The sequence below is a fragment of the Solea solea genome, chromosome 11, assembly GCF_958295425.1.
Source record: "Solea solea chromosome 11, fSolSol10.1, whole genome shotgun sequence".
Classification (NCBI taxonomy): Eukaryota; Metazoa; Chordata; class Actinopteri; order Pleuronectiformes; family Soleidae; genus Solea; species Solea solea.
Genome location: NC_081144.1, coordinates 22,938,989 through 22,958,449, shown reverse-complemented (window position 1 = coordinate 22,958,449; position 19,461 = coordinate 22,938,989). Strand labels below are relative to the sequence as shown.

Genomic DNA, 19,461 nt, shown 5'->3' with positions numbered 1-19,461 from the left:
CGATTATGTCCATAAAATATCAGAAAACGATAAACAAAGTTCTCAGATGTCTTTGTTTTTGTCCACAAACCAAAAATAATTGAGTTTTTAAAGATTTCTTTGTTATGTGGAGCAAAGAAACCAGAACATATTCACATCTAAGACGCTGAAAACAATCAGGAATCTTGTTTTAAAAGTGAGAAAAAGCTTCAAAACTTCATTTAGTAATCGATGATTAATCGATTAATCATCAAGCCGTTGTTTCAGCTCTAGTCTCATTTTTAGTCCTGGTGCTGCTCTGCTCTGCGACGCAGTAAAACCGTGAAGGAGACGAACGTATGAACGCGTCACACTGAACATGGAACGATGGGAATGTTGATTAGAAATGACAAGAGATAAAAACTCATAAAACATGAACCACGTCCTTCTCTCGCTCCGCTTACAAAACCAGGGTCACCACTTCCTCCTGATGCCATTTCAATGAAAACAAAAAATAAAAAATAAAGATTTAAATAAAGGATCAGGGAGCAAAGAGGAGGGAGAGAGAGAGAGAGAGAGAGAGAGGGGGAGAGAGATGTTGAAAACAGCCATAGAGAGCCCTCATGTTTGACACATATACATAAAAAAGAAGTCACATTATGAATGTTTTAAAGGTTTAAATAATTAGAATAATTAAAAACATGGATACAGGAACTCTTTGAGCTGCTTCTGCTGCTGCTGCTGCTTTTCTCTGGCCAACAGCGGAGCAGGAATAAATATATAAATGTTCAGAGGATGCTGAATCGAGGAGAGCAACAGGAAATGGAACTGGAAACAGTTTCAAACCGAGACCTTTTTTTAAAAGCTCTCTCTCTCTCTCTCTCTCCCTCTCTTCTTCTCTCCTCTTCACCTCCTGACTGAGCTGCTGCTGTTGTTCACACCTGACCGCCTGCTTTATATGACCACTCCAACACTTCCTGTCCGCAGCAGTCAGAGACCCCCCCACAGCCTCTCCTCTCCTCGGGCGAGCGCTGAGTGAGCGGCGGGGTGGTCGGGAGAGTGAAGGGAGGGAGGGAGAGCTGCCTGAAATGTAGGCCAAAAGCGGTGGCGGGCGTTTCCATGGAAACAGTGTTCACAGCAGCGAGTGACATCATCGGTACGAGGAGAGGCGGCTGGGTGAAGAGGGGTAAGGTTGGGGAGGGGGGGGGGGCAGAGGGCTGATTGGCTTGGACTTAGACGCGGTTCTCTCCGCCCACTCTGGTCCTCTGCAACATCCTGAGGTAAAGACAAAGACAGGGGGGGTGGAGGGGGCGTGTCGAGAAGCTTCTCCCATTTAAATGATAATAAACAAAAACAGCACAGTCAGGAACTGGAACTCACCGACTGTTCTGAGGGTCCATGTGGTCCAGCAGCGTCTCCTGGGAGACCCTGAAGTCGTCCAGAGGAGACTGATAGCGAGACTCGAAGGAGGCGTCCATCCCTCTGAAGGCCAGAGCCTGAGCCGGAGACTGAGGGAGAGTGGACAAGCTGGAGGAGGACGGCGAGGACACCAAGCTCAGATCCCCGAGGCGCTCGCGTCCCCCGGCCTGCGCCGCTGCCGTCACCGTAGCGGCCCCGGCGGCGAGATAGGGACTCAGGGTGGTTTCTCCGTTCTCCTCCTGAGACAACGAGGACGAGCAGAGATGAAAATGATGTGAAGCTCATTCTGAGAGTCAGTGAATGTTATAACAGCAGGTGGAGCTAAAGTTCACACACATCTTTACCAACTTATTTTCACAACATTGTTCCAAAGTTCCATGTCTTTAATTCAAGTAGTTTAACAAAGGTCGACCCCGACAGTGACCAAAGCCTCTTACTTTGATATTACAGGCTTGGAATGTCTTATGACGCTTTTCCACCAGCTCGACTCGCCTCGACTCGCCATGCCGCGGTTAAGTAGCGTTTCCGGTGTGTTTATTGACAGCACTGCTGATCAGCATCTGATCACGAGCACAAGCGGCATCACAAACCCTGTGCTCCAGTCATTGGGGGGGGGGGGGGGGGGAAGTACTGACCAAATCTTTTTTAATGAACTGATTCTAATGATTCAGTTACACTGAAAACAACTGCTTTACAAGTCACTCGTGTGTGTGTAAAACAAAATTTCATGCAATGATGACTCCACCCATGTTAAGTAGGTACTTTCTTTGTAGTGGAGATGCAACCTAAACCGTGGCGAGGCGAGGCTGGACCATAGTGGAAAAGGGCAACATCCACAGTCCACTCTGTCTCTCTTTTGTCGTTTAAAAGCTACTAATCTATCACTCATCGCTCATCATGTGACACAAGTCTTACATCAGAAACATTAAAAACTATTCTTAACGTTCACATCCATCGATAAATTGCAGGAACTTCTGTCTGTCTGTCTGTCTGTGTCTGTGTCTGTGTGTGTGTGTGTGTGTGTGTTCCGACACAAACAGAATCAAATGGAAACAGCACAAGTTGTAGAGTCGGGACAGGATTCAATAATCTTATGATTCCTTCTACTCCTTTTCTGACTTTTGTTGTTGTTGTTTTTGGTGTATTATGTTTACATGTTTGAAAAGAAGCCTTCATTAATTAATTCATTTATTCATTCATTGAGGTCGGACTTGTCAAACCACGGCTCACCCTGCCTCTGATGACGTCCATCTGGACCAACAGAGAAGCCAACTCCAGATCCTCATTGTAGCTGTTCTTCAGAGGCACTGAGCGGTAACCTGGAGAGGAAACAGAAAACTTTTACAAGAACATCTTCAGTCGACTGTAGGGCTAATAATCCATCTTCCATTTAATAATCTGATAATGGATTCATAGAATCCATAATCGATCATTTGATACAAAGCTTTGACTGCGGCGTGAAGCCTTTACTCTCATTAATCTCGTGAGACTAAACGACGAGGTTTGGCAGCGTGAAGAAGACGTTTGTGGAACGAGCGCTTGAAGCGGAAACCTATCTTCAGACTCATTCATGTGCGGTAAATTTGATCACTTCTCCGTGTGAGAAATGTCACGTGTGGTGTGTGTGAACTTGCAGCTTTGCACTTTGTTAATGTCCAGAATTTGAATGTATTTTCAAAATTGTTCTTTCAATAATCTAAAAGCAGATTTCTTACAGTTTTCCATGTGAAATAGTCACAGCTGCTGGGAAAAAAATGGAATTCCAGGGTGTATTACGTACCGTAAATGTATGTGCTGGTTAATATGTCATTTATTTATATTTTCAGACTGGACAGCTGTTCAGATTTATTTAGTTACATGTATTTTGTTAAATACAGGTCATTTACAGGCATTGAAGATGCTTTCTACCTTGGTGCTAAATGTAGCACTTGAATGTCACATGACCAGTGTGCTGGTCATGTTAAATAAAAAGTACATTAATGTAACCGCTTTGGATTCTGTTGTTAATGCAAACACAAATATTCTCCATGTGCCAGTGGTGAGGAATCTTTGTATAATTAAAAGCATTAATTCTGTAAAAATGGTTTCAAAACCAAATAAGAGAGCTATTGTAACGGATTAAATTGGAATTGAATCAGACCGATTCAGGAAATTGGTGACAGCTGTTGCTGCATTACCTGTCTTCAGACCATGAATGGGGAACGTGGCCTGGGCCAAGAAGTTTTGGTCGTTGAACATGTCGATCTCGTACACCACAAAGCGCAGGAAGGCAAAGGCGGAGTTGCACACGGTGAAACGGAACGGCTTTGGAGGCCACGTCGGGTTCAGACCGTTATCAGCTGCAGAAGAAAAACAAAACAAAAAACATGTAACCGCCAATCGAGAGAGAAACGAAGACACGAAAATCCTGGAAAGTGCCCTAACACATTATAATTATTTAAATCACCATGTGTGTAGGTGTGTATGCAGGTATGTATGGTACGAGCACTTTCATCATCAATTAATCTGACCTTTATTTTCTTGATTCATTTTTTTGGTCCATAAAATGTCAGAAAAGAAAAGAAAAGATTGAAAAATGCCAATCGGTGTTTCCCAAACGTCAAAAATAATAATGTTCTCAAACGTTTTATTTTGTCTGCAAACAACTTGTTTCAATTATTAACCCTTAAGAGTAAATTTTTCCTGCCATTCTGTTTTTAATTGTTGAATGAATATAGCTCAAATTTACCAGAGGATATTATTTTCGGTAAACTTTAAATCTGTCATCTCAGTTTTTTAAATTAGCCTCAAATGGCTAAGCTACGCAAGAAACTTACTAATTTGTTCCTAGCGGCAGAAAACGTCACCTTCCCAGAAACTGCTGTAAAACATTACATATTAATATTTTTTTCCCACTTTAAACGATTCAATCTTTTAAAGCTACTTCAGCCTGAAATATACATATCTAATATGAATAATAATTTTGAAATTTTAACTGTTTAAAGGCCAGTTTGTTTTCACAACTCCACTGTTTTTCTATCTAATTATATATATACTGTATTAATATATAATCTAATGAAGTCATGTCAAAGTCAAATACACAGGGGGCCAAAATAAAAAAAATGGTACAAGTGGAGGGCCGAGCTGGTTCAATGTTTATTAAAACTCGCAATTATTGCACATATTGAACCAATAACACAGCCTATATTGCACTTAACATTAATCATTAAATTAAGCAAAACATAAATAAAATCAGTTGCAATATTTTCTCAAGGCTCTTTCAGTAACAAATTGAAAACGTTTTTTCTTCTTTTTTTTTAACAGGTAAACAGCAAAATGTAATTTTCCTTCAAAGCTCAAAGATTTCTTTTTAACTCTTCTACCTTCTGTAGCCTTTGTTCTGTGTTCATATTCTTGTTTGTGTCTTTCTGTTTCGTTGTTTCATAGTGCCTTCTTAAGTTATATTCTTTCATAACAGACACGCTGTCTCCACACACAAGACACACACGCTTTCCTTTTACTTCGGTAAACATGTATTCTGCCTCCCACCTGTCTTGAAACCCCCTGTGTTCAGCGTCTACCTTTCTTTTTGCCATTTTGGGGGAGAGGTAGATGAAAATTGATGGCGATGTTTAGTCCTCCACTGTAACTGTGCTGCTGCTCATGAAGAGAAGACGCGGGATCGCGCTCGCTTGCGGGCACTCGGTACGCGGCAATGCACTCGCAGTGCATCTTGGGATTTGTAGTATTATGGTGCTGCGGGCACATAATACTGCGGGCCGGTTTTAATAGTAATTAAATATCATTCCGCGGGCCAGAGATAAGTCATCCGCGGGCCGGATCCGGCCCGCGGGCCTTGACTCTGACATATGTGATCTAATGGAAGTTTTTAGGGTTAAAAAACAAACATGTGTACATGTATGTATGCATACCTGCATTTATTTATTTACACATTTGTTTTTATATCATTCCTACAGGTTTGCAGCCATGTCCAGAATGTTTACATTGTGTGTGTTTGTTTTTTTTGCTATTGCTATTTGAGCCCTTGAATGATTCCACTTTTATTTTTTAAAATGAACACTGAGTGGATTCCGGCTTATGACGAGTCAACATCTCAGAGCTACAGCAGCAAGAATGTCTTGATTAGCCCAGTTATGGTAGCTGTGAAGATCTAAAGAGACTAGTGTGAATTTAAAGTAAAGTATCTCATACGTGTGCACAATAGAAAAATATCTTGTGTTTAAAAGATTAAAGGGCTACATAGTTTACTTATCTCTGCCTGAAATGTTTAAGGAGCAAAACTCAAAAAGAAAAGGACAGATTTGGAAGAAAACTTCTGGGGATGTAGGTATGTGTCGATCTGGACATGGATAAAGGTTTAGATTTTAATAAAAAAGGACAAAAAACCTGTTGCTGCGTTGCAATACTCTTATTTACCACTGATTCAGTTATGGATTAAATACCCCAGTAACTCTTCAAATCACTGACGTGATAAAACTCTGTGTTACACCTGCATGTTACACCTCTGCCAAAAATCAAGCAAATAAGATAAATAAAGATTTTGAGTTTCTCAGAGGAAAACTAAGAACCGTAATGTCTGTTACAAAGACAAACCAGAACCGTGAACGTGGAAGTGCTGGACTGGAACTCCACCCACGCACCACAGCAGTGTTTTCCCTTTTTGTTTCCCCCGCACATGGCTGTGTTGTTTGTACCACTTCCTGTTTTTCTACGACTCGATAGGAAATGACACTGGAGGACACTGAATCCAGTAAACAGTAAACATTTCTAATTCTTTACTGGCACAGAAACCTCTATGGAAACATAGAACTGCTCCTCTCACCTTCTGAGTCAGTCTTTTGTTTGGCGCTGTCGTACTCGGCTCCGCACACCTCGATCTCGATCAGGGGACACACGATGCCGCGTCCGTGTTTGGGCAAGTGCCGTGCGCCCAAAACCTTCAGAGGACAAATAACACAGGTTAATGATACAGATTTTAGTGAGGAGAGTATTTTTACTCTATGATCTCTAAGTTATTTGGTGGAGATTCAATCTCTATGGACATCAGGGATAAAAAGAATATCCTTAGGAAGTCCAAAAAAGACCTAAGTCACACTCTCCATTGTTTTTGGCTTGGGCCCCGTTTACACCTGGTATTAACATGCGCCTCCAGTGTCCACATCAACATCTGATTGATATCAGCTCACGGTCACTGCCGCTGCACATCAGACAGACCTCTTCCCTGCCTGTTTTTAAATCTATTCTGAAAACGCACCCCTTTTCATTAGCTTTTGACACTATTTAAGTTGTTGATGTTTCCATTTGATTCTGTTTTTGGTTTTACTTATTTTATGTAATCTGTTTTTATTCTGGTTTTTAGCCCACGTTTTATTATGTCTTTTAATTTATTTTAGTTGTTTTAGATGCATGTTATCACCTCTTGTGCGCTATTATGCCTTTTATTTATTCTGTGTTTTATTTATTATTCTGTACAACACTTTGGTTCACTGTGGTCGTTTTCCCGCTCACATAGCACCAGAGAGTTTTTTGCATTTACGATTCTGTTCAATGCGTCTCCGGTCAGATCAGAAAATGTTTCCGTCCTCGTGTATTTACACCTGTACTACACCTGAAAATAAATTTTAATGCCAGGTGTATTTTGGTTTTATTTCTATTTTGGTTGTTTTTATATTCCCTAAAAAGGAATACTTCATTGCACGTAACAAAGAAAAGAATGAAGATATTTCTCGACTCAGGGGAAACTGAGGTTGGGAAGCACCATTTTTAAAAAATACTACTAATACAAAGCTAAATGCAAATCGGTGAAGTATTCTTTTAATGTATAATCATCATTATTATTATTGTTCTTTCTTTTTAGAGTATAAACACTGTAATATTGTTATAAATGAATGCAAATACTGTAAATGTAAAATTATAAAGTATAGATTTTAAAAAAGAAAAAAGAAAAAAAGAGACAAATGGAGAATTCTGGGGACATTCCTCTACATGCAGTCACTCCTTCTCATACCTCGATCACTAGAGTGACTTCTTCAAGGCCTCGTAACGTTTGTCTGTCAAACGGGTCAAAGTTCTCGTCCCTCATGATGGGTGGCTGAAGGACGTAGCCACTCCTTCCATTCAACATGAACAGAGCCTGGTTCATCTGCATGGGTTTGTCTGCAGTTGAGAGAGAGTCAAAAAGCATTTTCATCAAACGATGCTGCTGATCTGCTCTGAAAAAGAACAAAGATTCAGTACCTGCTGTCTGGAAGTTGAGTGCTACCAGCTGTGACCCGCACAGCCACATGGGCAGTGGGTCATAGTTGGAGGAGTCCAATCTCTGGCTTCTGGGGTAAATCCTGGACAGCTGGAGTCGATTGTACTGCAGGAACTTCTTTCCCTTAATCTTGTTGACGTACTTCTCCGCCTTGGTCTCGGGGAATGAGGACATGTCCCGGAAACAGGCTCGCTCTGTGCCAATTTCTGACAGGGCGACAGGGGAGAAGAGACAGAGCTGAGCTGACCTGCACTGGTGCTGCTGTGTTTATCCACCTCTACTGAGAGTGAGTGTAATTCACTTACTGTCTTCATCAAAAGGCACAGGCCTACAGTAGATGACCAGATCGGATAATTCCAGTGCAATCTTCTTCCTCCTCTCCATCATCTTCCCCTCTTCCAGCTGTGCAGAGAAACAACTTATAATTCAGCTACAACTAGTGATGGAACGACAAAATATTGCCCGATTTGATGCATTAATACCCTGGAAATTTTTATAAGTAAACTTAAAACATATTTAATATTCAGTAGCACAGTAAAATTTTCCCTCTGCTCTTCATTATAGATTATTTTATTGTATTTTTTTCTATTCTATTTTATTGCAAGTTTTTCCTTGTGCATTTTGATATGAAGCACTTTGATTAGCTTATAGGTTTTGTAAAGTGCAGCATAAATAAACATTGACTGATTGATTGATTGATTGAATAATGGAAAAAGTAAAACCCAATAGCATCTGAAACCCCTAAATATGGCATAAATGCTTCGCTTCACACAGGCAACATTTTGTAAAGAGTGATGTCCATCACCGTCATGTGAGTGTGCCACATGGTTAGCGCAGTGTATTGTTGAAATGGCTGGTTATAAATATTGTGATAATATCCTATCGTGACTTTAAATATTGTGTTATCGTATTGCAACTTTAAATATCGTGATAATATCATATCCTGACTTTAAATATCGTGATGATATCACATCATGACTTTAAATATCGTGATAATATAGTACCGTTCCTTTGAATATCGCCACGTTCCAGTGAGAAGTTAAATAAACTGACATGAACTCACAACTCAATTCTCATTTCTGTCATTTTGTACAGTGTTAGTTCACCTTGGCCTCGGACGTCATGGCGACATCGCGGATCTTGGCCACCCATTCCTTGAGCTCCTCGTGGCTGCTGGCGGCGACGTCCAGCACCGGGCCCGTCCTCATGGACATGGTGGGCACCAGGGAGAAGACATGCGGTCTGCTGCCTTTTCCTTCAGTGCGCACAACTGCAAAGAATTAGAATTCGGATTAGAAAAGCAATAAAATAATTCAGCATTCAGAGAGCACAAACATCCACCAAAGACCCCTCAGTTTACCCCAGAGTCAACCAATTGAATGAATGGAAAATATGAAAGAAAAAGACAATTAAACAATGTGTCATTTCCACTCTTGGTCCAGTAGCAGGGATGGGAATCACAGGGTGACTCAATATGATTTAATATGCTGTAAAACACGGGCCATGATAAGAATTATCATCTTATTATGATAAGAGATTCCGCCATAGTCAACAGTGCAAAACAATTGAATAACAATACTTGTATTATTTAAATTATAAATACAAAATGCCCTTTGAAAAACCAAATTAACTTCTGTTCTCTTTACCCTCATTTCTGTAACAATCACTGTAATGAGTCATGAAGTAGTGACATATTGATAATCGTACTTTAGGAGACAAAGGTATGCTGTAGAGCTGCAGCTAACGATTATTTTCATAATCGATTAATCTGTTGATTATTTTCACGATTAATCGTTTGATCCATAAAATGTCAGCAAATGCTGAAAAATGTTGATCTGTGTTTGTCAAACCTGGAAATGATGCAAACCAAAATGCTTCAGTTTTCAATGATTCCTTTGTTTTATGTAGCAAAGAAACTATTCACATTTAAGAAGCTATTTTAATCATGAAAAAAGCTTCAAACCGATTAATCGATGATCAAAATAGTGGACAGTTCATTTGGTCATCGATTAATAATTGATTAATCGAGTAATTGTCTCAGCTCTAGTATGCTGCTGTTTTAGTATTTGGCCTCGATTAAGTGGTTTAAATGTTTGGTCAATAAAACATCAGAAAACAGAAGGGAAAAAAAACTCAAAATGTAAAGAAACTCGCAACTGCAAATATTAGCCAATTTGAAAACATCAACTTAAATAGTTAATCCACTATCATAAAAACTACAGATACGTTTTCACTTGAACGGCTAATAAATAGACGCAGCTCTGGTGATGAAATGCTAATATATTATACACAAACAACCTGGTACGTCGTATGTAAAGCTTTTCTAAACCTCAGCTTTCTCACTTTCTACATATTCAAACAATGGATTCTCTCACAGACCACTAGATGGAGCATGAGAGTCGCGCACAGACAGAAAGAGGACTCATGAGCTGATGAGCACCGGCCTGACAACAATCACTGACAGCATGTGCCAACACTAATGGGCGGTGTATTGACTGGACTGGGTGATGTCAATAAAATACCAGTTAGAGAGTTGTGAGGGAACGCAGCAGTCACGATCAAACTGTATGGACATAGATTAATAATGAATGAGGCTGTTAATGGACGAAAAAGACCGTAAAGAAAAACAAGAGTTAAGAGATGATGTGTAAGCATTTGATGTCCAGAAACAGGGAGGTGACTGCCGACTCAGCAGCGCCGAGTCAAACAGGACATGGAGAGGTCACTCACCAAGCTGACAGGAAGACACATCCATACTTCCTCTCAGCAGATCTCCAAGAGGGCTGTTCTCTGTGATCTCCTGCTGGACAGAGGAGGAGGATTAGACAAGACGCTGCATCCGTCTCTGAAGTTATAATCCACAGTACGTATGAATCTCTTGCGGCCTGAACGGAGCACAGGTGTGTGTCTGTGTGTGTCTTTGTGAGGACATTTTGTCTGGTCCTCACAACCTTTAAAAGGCTTTTAGAGGGTTAAGACTTAGTTTTAGGGTCAGGCATAATATCCATGAGTGTCTTGTGTAGGAATGCTGCATGAGAATGAGTGAGTGTGAGTGTGTGTGTGTGTGTGTGTGTGTGTGTGTGTGTGTGTGTGTGTGTGTGTGTGTGCGTGTGCGTGTGCGTGTGTGTGTTTGGGTTTGATTCTCACAGTTCTGTCAGGCTCTGCAGCTGAAGGACTGATCTCCTCCACATAATTGGCAGGAAACCACAGCTGCTTCTTCCCTCCACAGTCTCCCTTCCACCTGAGAGGAACAGAAATGTAAGATACATATAAAAATGGATTTTTAACTAACCTCAATGACAAAACCAGTGACAGGAGTCGTAGTCGTAGTCCACATTTGTGATCTAAATGGATTATTTAATCATATCGATCGCTCACCATCCTCCTTCCTGTTTGTCGACATTAGAGATGATGGCACTTTTGGTGAACGAGAGCTCGTCGTCTCTCTGAGCCTTGTACTCGTACATGGCTTTCACTGTGCACTGACGAGACAAAACAGAGGGTTTTAACGCGTCAACACCGTCTCCATGATACACACGTCCAAAGGGGCAGTTCTTAAAAACATGACCTACCTTAAATGTTGGCATTTGGTTCGCCTCCACGTAAAAGCCTGGATTCCTGCCCTCGTACAGTGACCCGTAGTCTGGCTCCTGTTGGTTTCACCACAGAATTGCAGGACTCTGTTACTTCCTGTGTATTAATGTCTATAAAATGTGCCAAGGTTGCACAAGTGTACTCACAGCAGTGCCTATCTTCTCCAGTGTGTCCTCGTTGATGGGGTAACGCAGCTTCATCTTGCGGTACAGAGGGTGTTTCTCATAGTAGCTGATGAGATCAACTAAGCTGTCGAACTCTGAGGTGCCCAGCACCACAGTCTGACCTTCCTGCTGCACACGGCAATGCTTTATCTTTCCCTCAGCTCTGTGGAGACACCACACACACACACACACACACACATCATTATATTAACTCCTTTCTGAATATTTGTTAATCAGAAAAATCAAGATTTTCATTTCTCTGCAAAATTCTAAACAAGACAGAATCACTATGGAAATAGTTGTTTGTAGAGTCTCATTTCCAGAACAGAGAAGCTGAGATAATCTCTCCCTGAAAATCTCTGAAACGCTCCGTCCATATAAACATTATATTTTCATATTTTCGGGCTCTTTTTTTGGTTGATCAGTTAAAAAGACTTAACTATCCTAAAAAACGTGGGTTAATCTCCAACAATTACTAGGGAAATGGCTAAAATCTCAATATTTAGAGTTTTTTGTAGTCGAGATGCAACCTAAACCGCACCATGTCTTGCCAAGGCAAGCCGGGCCCATAGTGGAAAAGGGCCATTAGACATCATGGGCGGCATTTTGAGATTTGCCCAGTCTGGGACCCGTTTTCAAAAAAATTCAGTTTCAGATCTCCCAAAACTCGACTTCTGTGTGGCCGAAACGACAATTTGATTATTAAAAAAACAAATAAACAAAACAAACTATGCATATTCGCATATTCACCTACACTCATTTCCATGTGGACGAGCCCCAAGTAAAACAGACAAAAGGATTATTTGTTTAGTATATGTATTTCACTCTGGTTGTTTTTAAGTGCTTTACAAAAAAGGTTGGATCGGAAGTTACATTTTCTCTCAGATTTACATCTACATTTACATACAGAAAAGTTATAAATGAAATGATTAAACATTAACACTAAAAACATGTCATATACCCCAGCTTTAATGAGGTAACAAGACTAAGATACCTGAAGGAAATGGCAAACGAGTTGGGTTCTGCCCTCTTCCTGACGAGGAACGCTCCGTCACGAGGAACCCTCATCAGCATGTTCTCAGCATGACTCCTGGAGAGGTTTGCGTGGTACCACCTTAAACGAAACAATGAAAGACAACAGTAAGATGATCAAATGACCATTTCACTTCCTCCCCTGAAATACAGTTCTCCTGTGCTTCACACAACAACATGCTCTCCAGTCTGTGCTCAGACTCACTCTTTGCTTTCATGGGCATTGGTCTGAGGCACTGGCTCCGTCAGCTTCATCTCAAACTCATTGCACCGCAGCGCCACCTGTTGGTAGTGGGTGATCAGGGCGAAGAGCGTGTCAAACACGAGGTTGTCAGTCAGGTAGAACTTCGGGCTGCCGGCCTCCTGACGAGAGTGGATACGACAGTGCTGCACCCGTCCAGAACGCCTGGCAAAAAATTTAAAATTATTATAAATAAAAAAACATTATTTCTATTTCCCTTAAACATACAAGAGCATATACATTCTGTATGTATATGCTGTTTCCTTACATTATGTGAATATCTGAAAGAGAGCGATGACAAAACCGTGACAACAATCAGTGATGAATCTGTGTGAGTGCTTCACTCAGCAGCTGTTTGGTAAGATTTAAATTCAACTGATCCCATCGATGTATAGAGTATGTCATATAAAAAAAAGTATGGTAAGTAACCCTAACCCTAACCCATTGTTTTTTAGCTGCCTTCAACTGTATGTTTGTAGGGGGAATGTTGAACTAAGATCATTTTTTCCAATCTTTTTCAATTCATTTCCTAATTTTTGAAAGCAAACACAAAATTTGCACCTTCAATTCAATTCAATGAAAACCGAGATCAGCAGTGTGCTCTGATGTTTAGTGTGGTAGGGTCTTGAGGCAATAAGATGAAGAACATGATATTAATGCTTTGGGAAAGTTGTAAAATGGGTTCGATTTGACAGAACACCAGAGGAAAACTTGGTATCATAACCAATAATCGAGTATAAATACTTATAGCCTCATGTGTGCAGGTTTTATGAATGTAAAATCATGTGCACTGTACCAGAATGACAGTGTGTAGTCTCCCACAAAGGTCTCACTCTCTCTGACAAGGAAGGAGCCATCGGGAGCTCCGGTCTCCAGGCAGTACTCGGACAGCAGCCTCTCCGCGATCTGCCGCCCGTCTCGCCCTGCGCCCAACTTCCCATGGAACCATTTCTCTGTTATATGCTGGTCCATACCATTAGACACCTGGGGGGGTTGGAAGATGGGAGAATGTGGGTGTCTTTAATGCTTTTACAAATGATAACACTGCGAAAAAAAAGATGCATCAAAGGCCCTGTGAGCACACAAAAACAGTTTGATGTAGGCGACTGGACTTGCTTGAGTTGAGATGAAGGCGTTTCACCTCTCACCTTCAGGTATTTAACCTCTGAGGCCGAACCCTGCATAGAGAGTCGTAACAAAGTCCAGTCGCCTACAGCTAACCACAGAAGAAGACTATGACTTAGATGACTGAGAACCTACACAGACATGCTCATTAATATGTGTGTGAATTGAAGCCACACCCATACTAAACTAGTTCAAGAGGACACAATCTGCCTCCAGATAAGTGCTTCACCTCCGTATCAGGAGTAATCTGAGCAGATACCAACACACCTGCAAACATATCACAAGACCAATCTCATTCTGAGTCTAGGGAGAGCGTCACTTTGCATTCACGCATGGCTGCTGTTCCAATCATGAGAAAATCAAGTTCTGCATCAGTGTGGCATTCTGAACACACGTGCTAATTCTCGATTTCTTGCCAATCGTTTGCCTTCTCTTGTATGGTCTTGTTGTTTGGACCGCCGAGTGTTGTGCTATCAGGAGCATGTGTGTACAGTACTCAAATTGTGGGTATGTCCGCACAGAGCCCATGTGGACAACCACGAAAACGGGGAAATTACAACATGTGCGGCATATGAACCTGGAAAAACTCCTCCATTTCAAAGGGCCCCAAAAACACTGTGTCCAGAGTAGAGCTGCAACTAACGATTATTTTCATAATCGATTCATCTGTTGATTATTTTCTCGATGAATCGTTTGGTCCATAAAGTATCAGAAAACCTTAAAAAATGTTGATCAAACACTAGAAATGATGATGTTCTCAAATATCAACCAAAATGATTAACTTTTAATGATTTCTTTGTTATCCAGAGCAAAGAAATTAAGAAAACACTCACTCCGACATTTACGAAGCTTAAACAATCGGAAATCTTGTTTTATTCATGAAAAAAGCTTTGAATCGATTCAACGATTATCAAAATAGTTGTCAATTAAGATCTATTTTAAAACAGTTGTGAAAATGGCCTCAGTGTGAAGTTTGCTTTTGAGCAAACAAATCAGAACTTGAGCTCCACATCTCCCACATGTACGACAGCAGCAGCAGACTCACCTCTCTGTGTTCCTCCTCATCATCGTTCCCCTGATTATTGGACGTCTCTTCTGAGTAGTAGATCTTGCTGCTGGTCAGGACAAAGAAATGAGGATACCACTCCTGAGGGGTGAAAAAGAAGAAGAGGCGGTTTAACCAATGAGAGGATTACGGAGTGTGTTGCACTGAAAAGTTACAAGAGCGAGCCTTTTAAACAGAATTCAACTAGGCAGGAAAAGCAACAAAGAAAATTACCAACACACAGACAGTCACAATAAAAACATGATCAATGTGACAAGGTGATAAATTTAGGTTAGATTAGCTGGAGTGGGTTGTGTGTGAGTACAGTGTTGTGTTTGGATGTTTGTGACAGCTAAAATACCACAAACATGAGATCAGAAACAAACTAACTGGTTCAATTTAGACACAACGTCCACCTCAAGCAGCTTCCAGACTCCAATCGAGACCTTGTGAACATGCTTACATGGTTAATGGGGTCTTCCAAATAGAGGAGGCCATTTTTGATGGAGTTACTGATGTCATTCTCCGAGTAGGGCGTGGAGGTGGACACCTCCTCGTAGGCGCTACCTTCTGCAAGTTTCTTATGCTGCACAAAAGACGAGGACAGGGAAGAGAGAAGCAGATTTATAATCAGAGATATTACTCAACAGAGAATCAAATAACGTCTCATCATGACTCTAAGTTTATTCCCGACCTTGATCAGAATTTTCCTCTTGAGCTGGTTTGGTGAGGGCAGGCCATCTGCCGCGATGTCCACTGCCTTGGTCAGGAGCATGTCTCCAAACACCTTCTTAAAGTAAGTGGCCATATTCCTCTGCTGCACAATACTACAGTGATCCTCAATGGACAGGATGACGGGGTAGCTGACGAAGGAAGACGGATTTAGAATTAGAAGGATGATTCAGGCAGTTTTTTTAAGTGTGGTTGTATGAAAGACTTATTTTAACCACATAACAAGGCTCACCTAATAAAACATACACCTGCACAAGTCTACAAGTGCTCTGCTCACAGGGACACAGCAGCTGCAGTCTACTGCTGCCTCACTTTGACAAGTTTGTGTCACTCAGGTGAATCTGAACATGGGACTTCAAACACTTGAGTCACAAAATAACAGATTTAAGTGACTGATGGAGGCAGCAGCAGCATTTGCTGTGATGTAAAAATCAATGAGTGGTTCACATTATTTGTACCCAAACGTTTAAATGCACTTATTGTAAGTCGCTTTGGATAATAGCGTCTGCTCAATGACATGTAATGTAACATTAACATTGGAGGAAAATGCTGTCCAGCAGCGAGTTAAAGTGGACTTAAACACTTTAACATAGACTTAAGACTTTCTGCTTTTTTGTGTGTCCCTTCTGCAGCCATGTTTTTATGCTTAGAGTGAGCCTACATGCCTCAGGGAGGCTTATTCAACCACAGTAGAGTTTAATCTTTCATCTTCACGTAGGCGTGATTTTCTATCTAACTTTATTAGAGTTGTTCCGATTCCGATACCAGTATCGGAAATGCCTCCGATACTGCAGAAAATGTTGGCATCGGTATCGGCAAGTACTGGAGTCCATGCACCAATCAGATACCACGTAATTTATTAGAGCTCCGTTAGCTCTGACGCGGTTCTTCTTCGCCGCTCTTGAAACAGTTGCTCTGTGCTGTTTTAGAAGTGTGAAGAAAAACTGATCACCCGACACCTGTAGACAAGGAGCTAACTTTACCTCATCATGTCGGCGGTTTGGCAGTATTTACCAGTTAGCTCTGTTAGCGTTGTTAGCTGCGCTAGCTCCGTTAGCGTGCCTACAGTCAAACTGGAGCGGCCCGTTTATTAAACGAAAAGAGCAGCGCTACAACTAACCAGCGTATCTGTGTCCTGCGTATGTGTGCCTCTGTTTTTAAAGTTTAGCTTTACTTCAGAGACTCATTTTAACAATCTGGAGTCGTGTAAAAATGATGTCACGCGCATCCTTTCCTGGTCAGTTGTCATGGAAACATGAAGCTGTCAGTGCTGCGGTGTTTGGACCAGAGTCAAAACAAACGTACAAGCTGAAAAACGAAATAACATATCACTGGTAAAAAATAAATGGTGTCCATTTGCTGTATTCGTCATGCAGGACTAGTATGATATATATTTTTTTTATAACACACTGGTATCGGTATCGGTACTCTGTATCGGCCGATACCCACAGCACAAGTATCGGAATCAGTATCGGGAGGAAAAAAATGGTATCGGAACATCTCTAAACTTTATCACACTGCGATCATGAGTGATGTCAAAAGCAGTGTCACACTTAAAGCCCTGTCATCTTATTATCAGTGACCGCTGCAAAAAAAGAAGGGACATAAGGAGTGGACACTCACTCGGACGTAACAAAGGCGTGCTCTTTGATGGTGTTCAGGACATCGCAGAACTTGATTTTTGTTGTGAGGGTGTGTCCGTGGTAGATGACGGGCATTACATCAGGACCATCCCAGCAGTCCACTGAAAATAAACAAACGTGAGTGTGAAAGTTCATAGGGTGAATGTGATTGTGTACAACTGTGTGTGTGTACATAGAAAACCTGCCCGACAAGGCTTTGGCGTACGTAATCTACAGTGCTGTTATGCAACAGAAAAGTGTGCGAGTGTGTGGGTCTGGGTGTGGCTGGCAGCAGCTGCTGAAAAGAGTTGCACTTGTATGCAGCAGAGAGTTAATTACCGGGTTGAATGTCACATGATTTACAAGTGTGCGTCTGTGTGTGTGTGTGTGTGTCTACTCACATTCAATGCAGCGGCAGCCCATCCTCAGACAGCGAGCATAAGCCTCCAGGGATGACTCGCTGGAAAACTGGTCTCCCGTCAGGTAGCTGAAAATAACCAAGTAATGTCAACATACCAACACAAACAAACACACACACACACACACACATCTAACCAGTCTTTTCAAAAAGGATTCACACGTCATACACTGCAACACAAACACACACAGTCTACGGAGGTGCCACAACTCATAGATGCTGCAAAGTCAAAAGAACATCTTTTCTTTTTCTGTCTGTGTGGATGTCTGTGTGTCTGTGTGTTTGTGTGTGTGTGGCTTTAACACAGTTTGCTCATTCAGGAGGTGGCAGTTTTTTATTCCACTGCTCCAGTTCCTGCTGGTTCCAGTATTGTTTCATAGCTGATGCAGAAGGTTATCATCTGAACTGCCTTTCACACACACATTTTTCAATAGCAGGAAAAATACACTTCCCTGCCTGGTTCTCATTCTGCTGTTAAATAATACACTTTTATCTGATGTGTTCAAAAAGTTCCCCCTTTTTTTTTTGGATGGAGGTTTTCGGGGTAGGATGCCAGATGTCAGTGTTCCCAGGCTGTGATCACAATTGGCTGAACTGAATGTGAGAATGTGCCATTCTTACGTGTTGTGCGAAGAGGAGATCCAGTAGTGGGACAGGGGGTTGTTCATATTCTCAGGGCACACTTGGTCTAGGGAGGAATCCCAGATGGTGTTCTCTTTGGAGAACAGATAGGTCAGGAACTGTGCGGGGAGAAAGGAGAACAATGACAATGATACTTAAACACATGCAGACTTCCCCAATGTGTTACTGAGAAGTGTTTCCTTGAAATGTATCAGTACAAATGTGCTGTTGACGTCTTCATAGTTTGGAAAGTCTAAAATAGATATTGGTCACGATAAAAAGTGGCATCGTGCCATCAACATTCACCCTGACCAGTATATCCACCTGTACACTAGTTTATTTGTATCACACATACATTTGCAAAGTCTGTGCTATTTGTATTTATGATTTGGTTCTGGATGGATTGAGGAGGGAAAGATTTTGAATCGATTTTTCAGTCGGTGTGGAAGTTAAACCAATTAAGAGAGCAATAGGGAGAGGCTGTTTTGGTTGAAGATGAAATGTCTACATGGAAACACAATCACACTGTGACAAAATATAACAATGTTAGCAAAAAAATAAGAATATTCTCAGGTGCACGACATGAAAGGAAAGTGTTGAGCAACACTTTAATGTGTCCAAACATTTAAAAAGTGTAAATACAGCTTAACATTGAACTTCACACTGATAACTCAAACAGATATGACAAAGTAAAAAGAAACGATAACACAAAATGAGAGTATGGAGCATTGTCTGAGTGGGGGAGAAATCAGGACGCCAAGAGTTTCACTCAGTAGAATTTTAAGAGGTAACTGAACACTCATTAGCTCAGTCCTGCAGGACACACTTGGCATTGTCTGATTCTACCTTGGACCAAATGGATGTTCAGTCTGCAATTGCATTTTAAAGTAGTCTACTCATCTGTCAAAGCATACAAAGCAAAAAACTCAATCACAGTTGCAGTCAAATCCCTAACTAAACTTGGATCATAAGAGTTATAAATGGTTGAGAAACAGAGCAACTGTCCACAAGTGACAGGTACACAGAGCAGAGCATGACAAAGATAGAACTGTACTGCATACCACTCACACACAGCTGCAGCTGGAAGAAAGGTCACGCTGCCTGGTGGAGGTATTGACAAAAGCACTGGCGCGCACACACACACACAGACAAGTAAGCACCAGACAAACTGCACGCAGATCCACAAACGTCCACAGAGATACTGCTGCCAGCTCCCTCGTCTAACCTCTGGATG

General features: G+C 41.4%; 1 protein-coding gene across 2 annotated transcripts in view; it reads right to left on the bottom strand.

The window, feature by feature from the left end:
- Positions 1 to 221: 221 nt before the first annotated feature.
- Positions 222 to 19,461, bottom strand: part of plcg1 (phospholipase C, gamma 1) — a 37,502-nt gene continuing 18,262 nt past the window's right edge. Inside the window, exons 11-33 of one of the 2 annotated variants that reach the window (XM_058642763.1) lie at positions 18,228 to 18,346; positions 17,590 to 17,675; positions 17,190 to 17,310; positions 15,529 to 15,697; positions 15,298 to 15,420; positions 14,835 to 14,936; positions 13,461 to 13,648; positions 12,629 to 12,829; positions 12,386 to 12,505; positions 11,374 to 11,554; positions 11,206 to 11,283; positions 11,012 to 11,115; positions 10,781 to 10,874; positions 10,364 to 10,436; positions 8,740 to 8,903; positions 7,939 to 8,035; positions 7,615 to 7,839; positions 7,385 to 7,533; positions 6,200 to 6,314; positions 3,555 to 3,716; positions 2,608 to 2,696; positions 1,339 to 1,616; positions 222 to 1,233 (exon numbers count right to left, since the gene is read on the bottom strand). In XM_058642763.1, coding sequence (XP_058498746.1) covers positions 1,191 to 1,233; positions 1,339 to 1,616; positions 2,608 to 2,696; positions 3,555 to 3,716; positions 6,200 to 6,314; positions 7,385 to 7,533; positions 7,615 to 7,839; positions 7,939 to 8,035; positions 8,740 to 8,903; positions 10,364 to 10,436; positions 10,781 to 10,874; positions 11,012 to 11,115; positions 11,206 to 11,283; positions 11,374 to 11,554; positions 12,386 to 12,505; positions 12,629 to 12,829; positions 13,461 to 13,648; positions 14,835 to 14,936; positions 15,298 to 15,420; positions 15,529 to 15,697; positions 17,190 to 17,310; positions 17,590 to 17,675; positions 18,228 to 18,346 — 3,081 coding nt within the window. In that variant the 3' untranslated portion in view covers positions 222 to 1,190. The remainder of the gene's footprint in view (positions 1,234 to 1,338; positions 1,617 to 2,607; positions 2,697 to 3,554; positions 3,717 to 6,199; positions 6,315 to 7,384; positions 7,534 to 7,614; positions 7,840 to 7,938; positions 8,036 to 8,739; positions 8,904 to 10,363; positions 10,437 to 10,780; positions 10,875 to 11,011; positions 11,116 to 11,205; positions 11,284 to 11,373; positions 11,555 to 12,385; positions 12,506 to 12,628; positions 12,830 to 13,460; positions 13,649 to 14,834; positions 14,937 to 15,297; positions 15,421 to 15,528; positions 15,698 to 17,189; positions 17,311 to 17,589; positions 17,676 to 18,227; positions 18,347 to 19,461) is intronic. The other variant, XM_058642764.1, reaches the window with a different exon arrangement.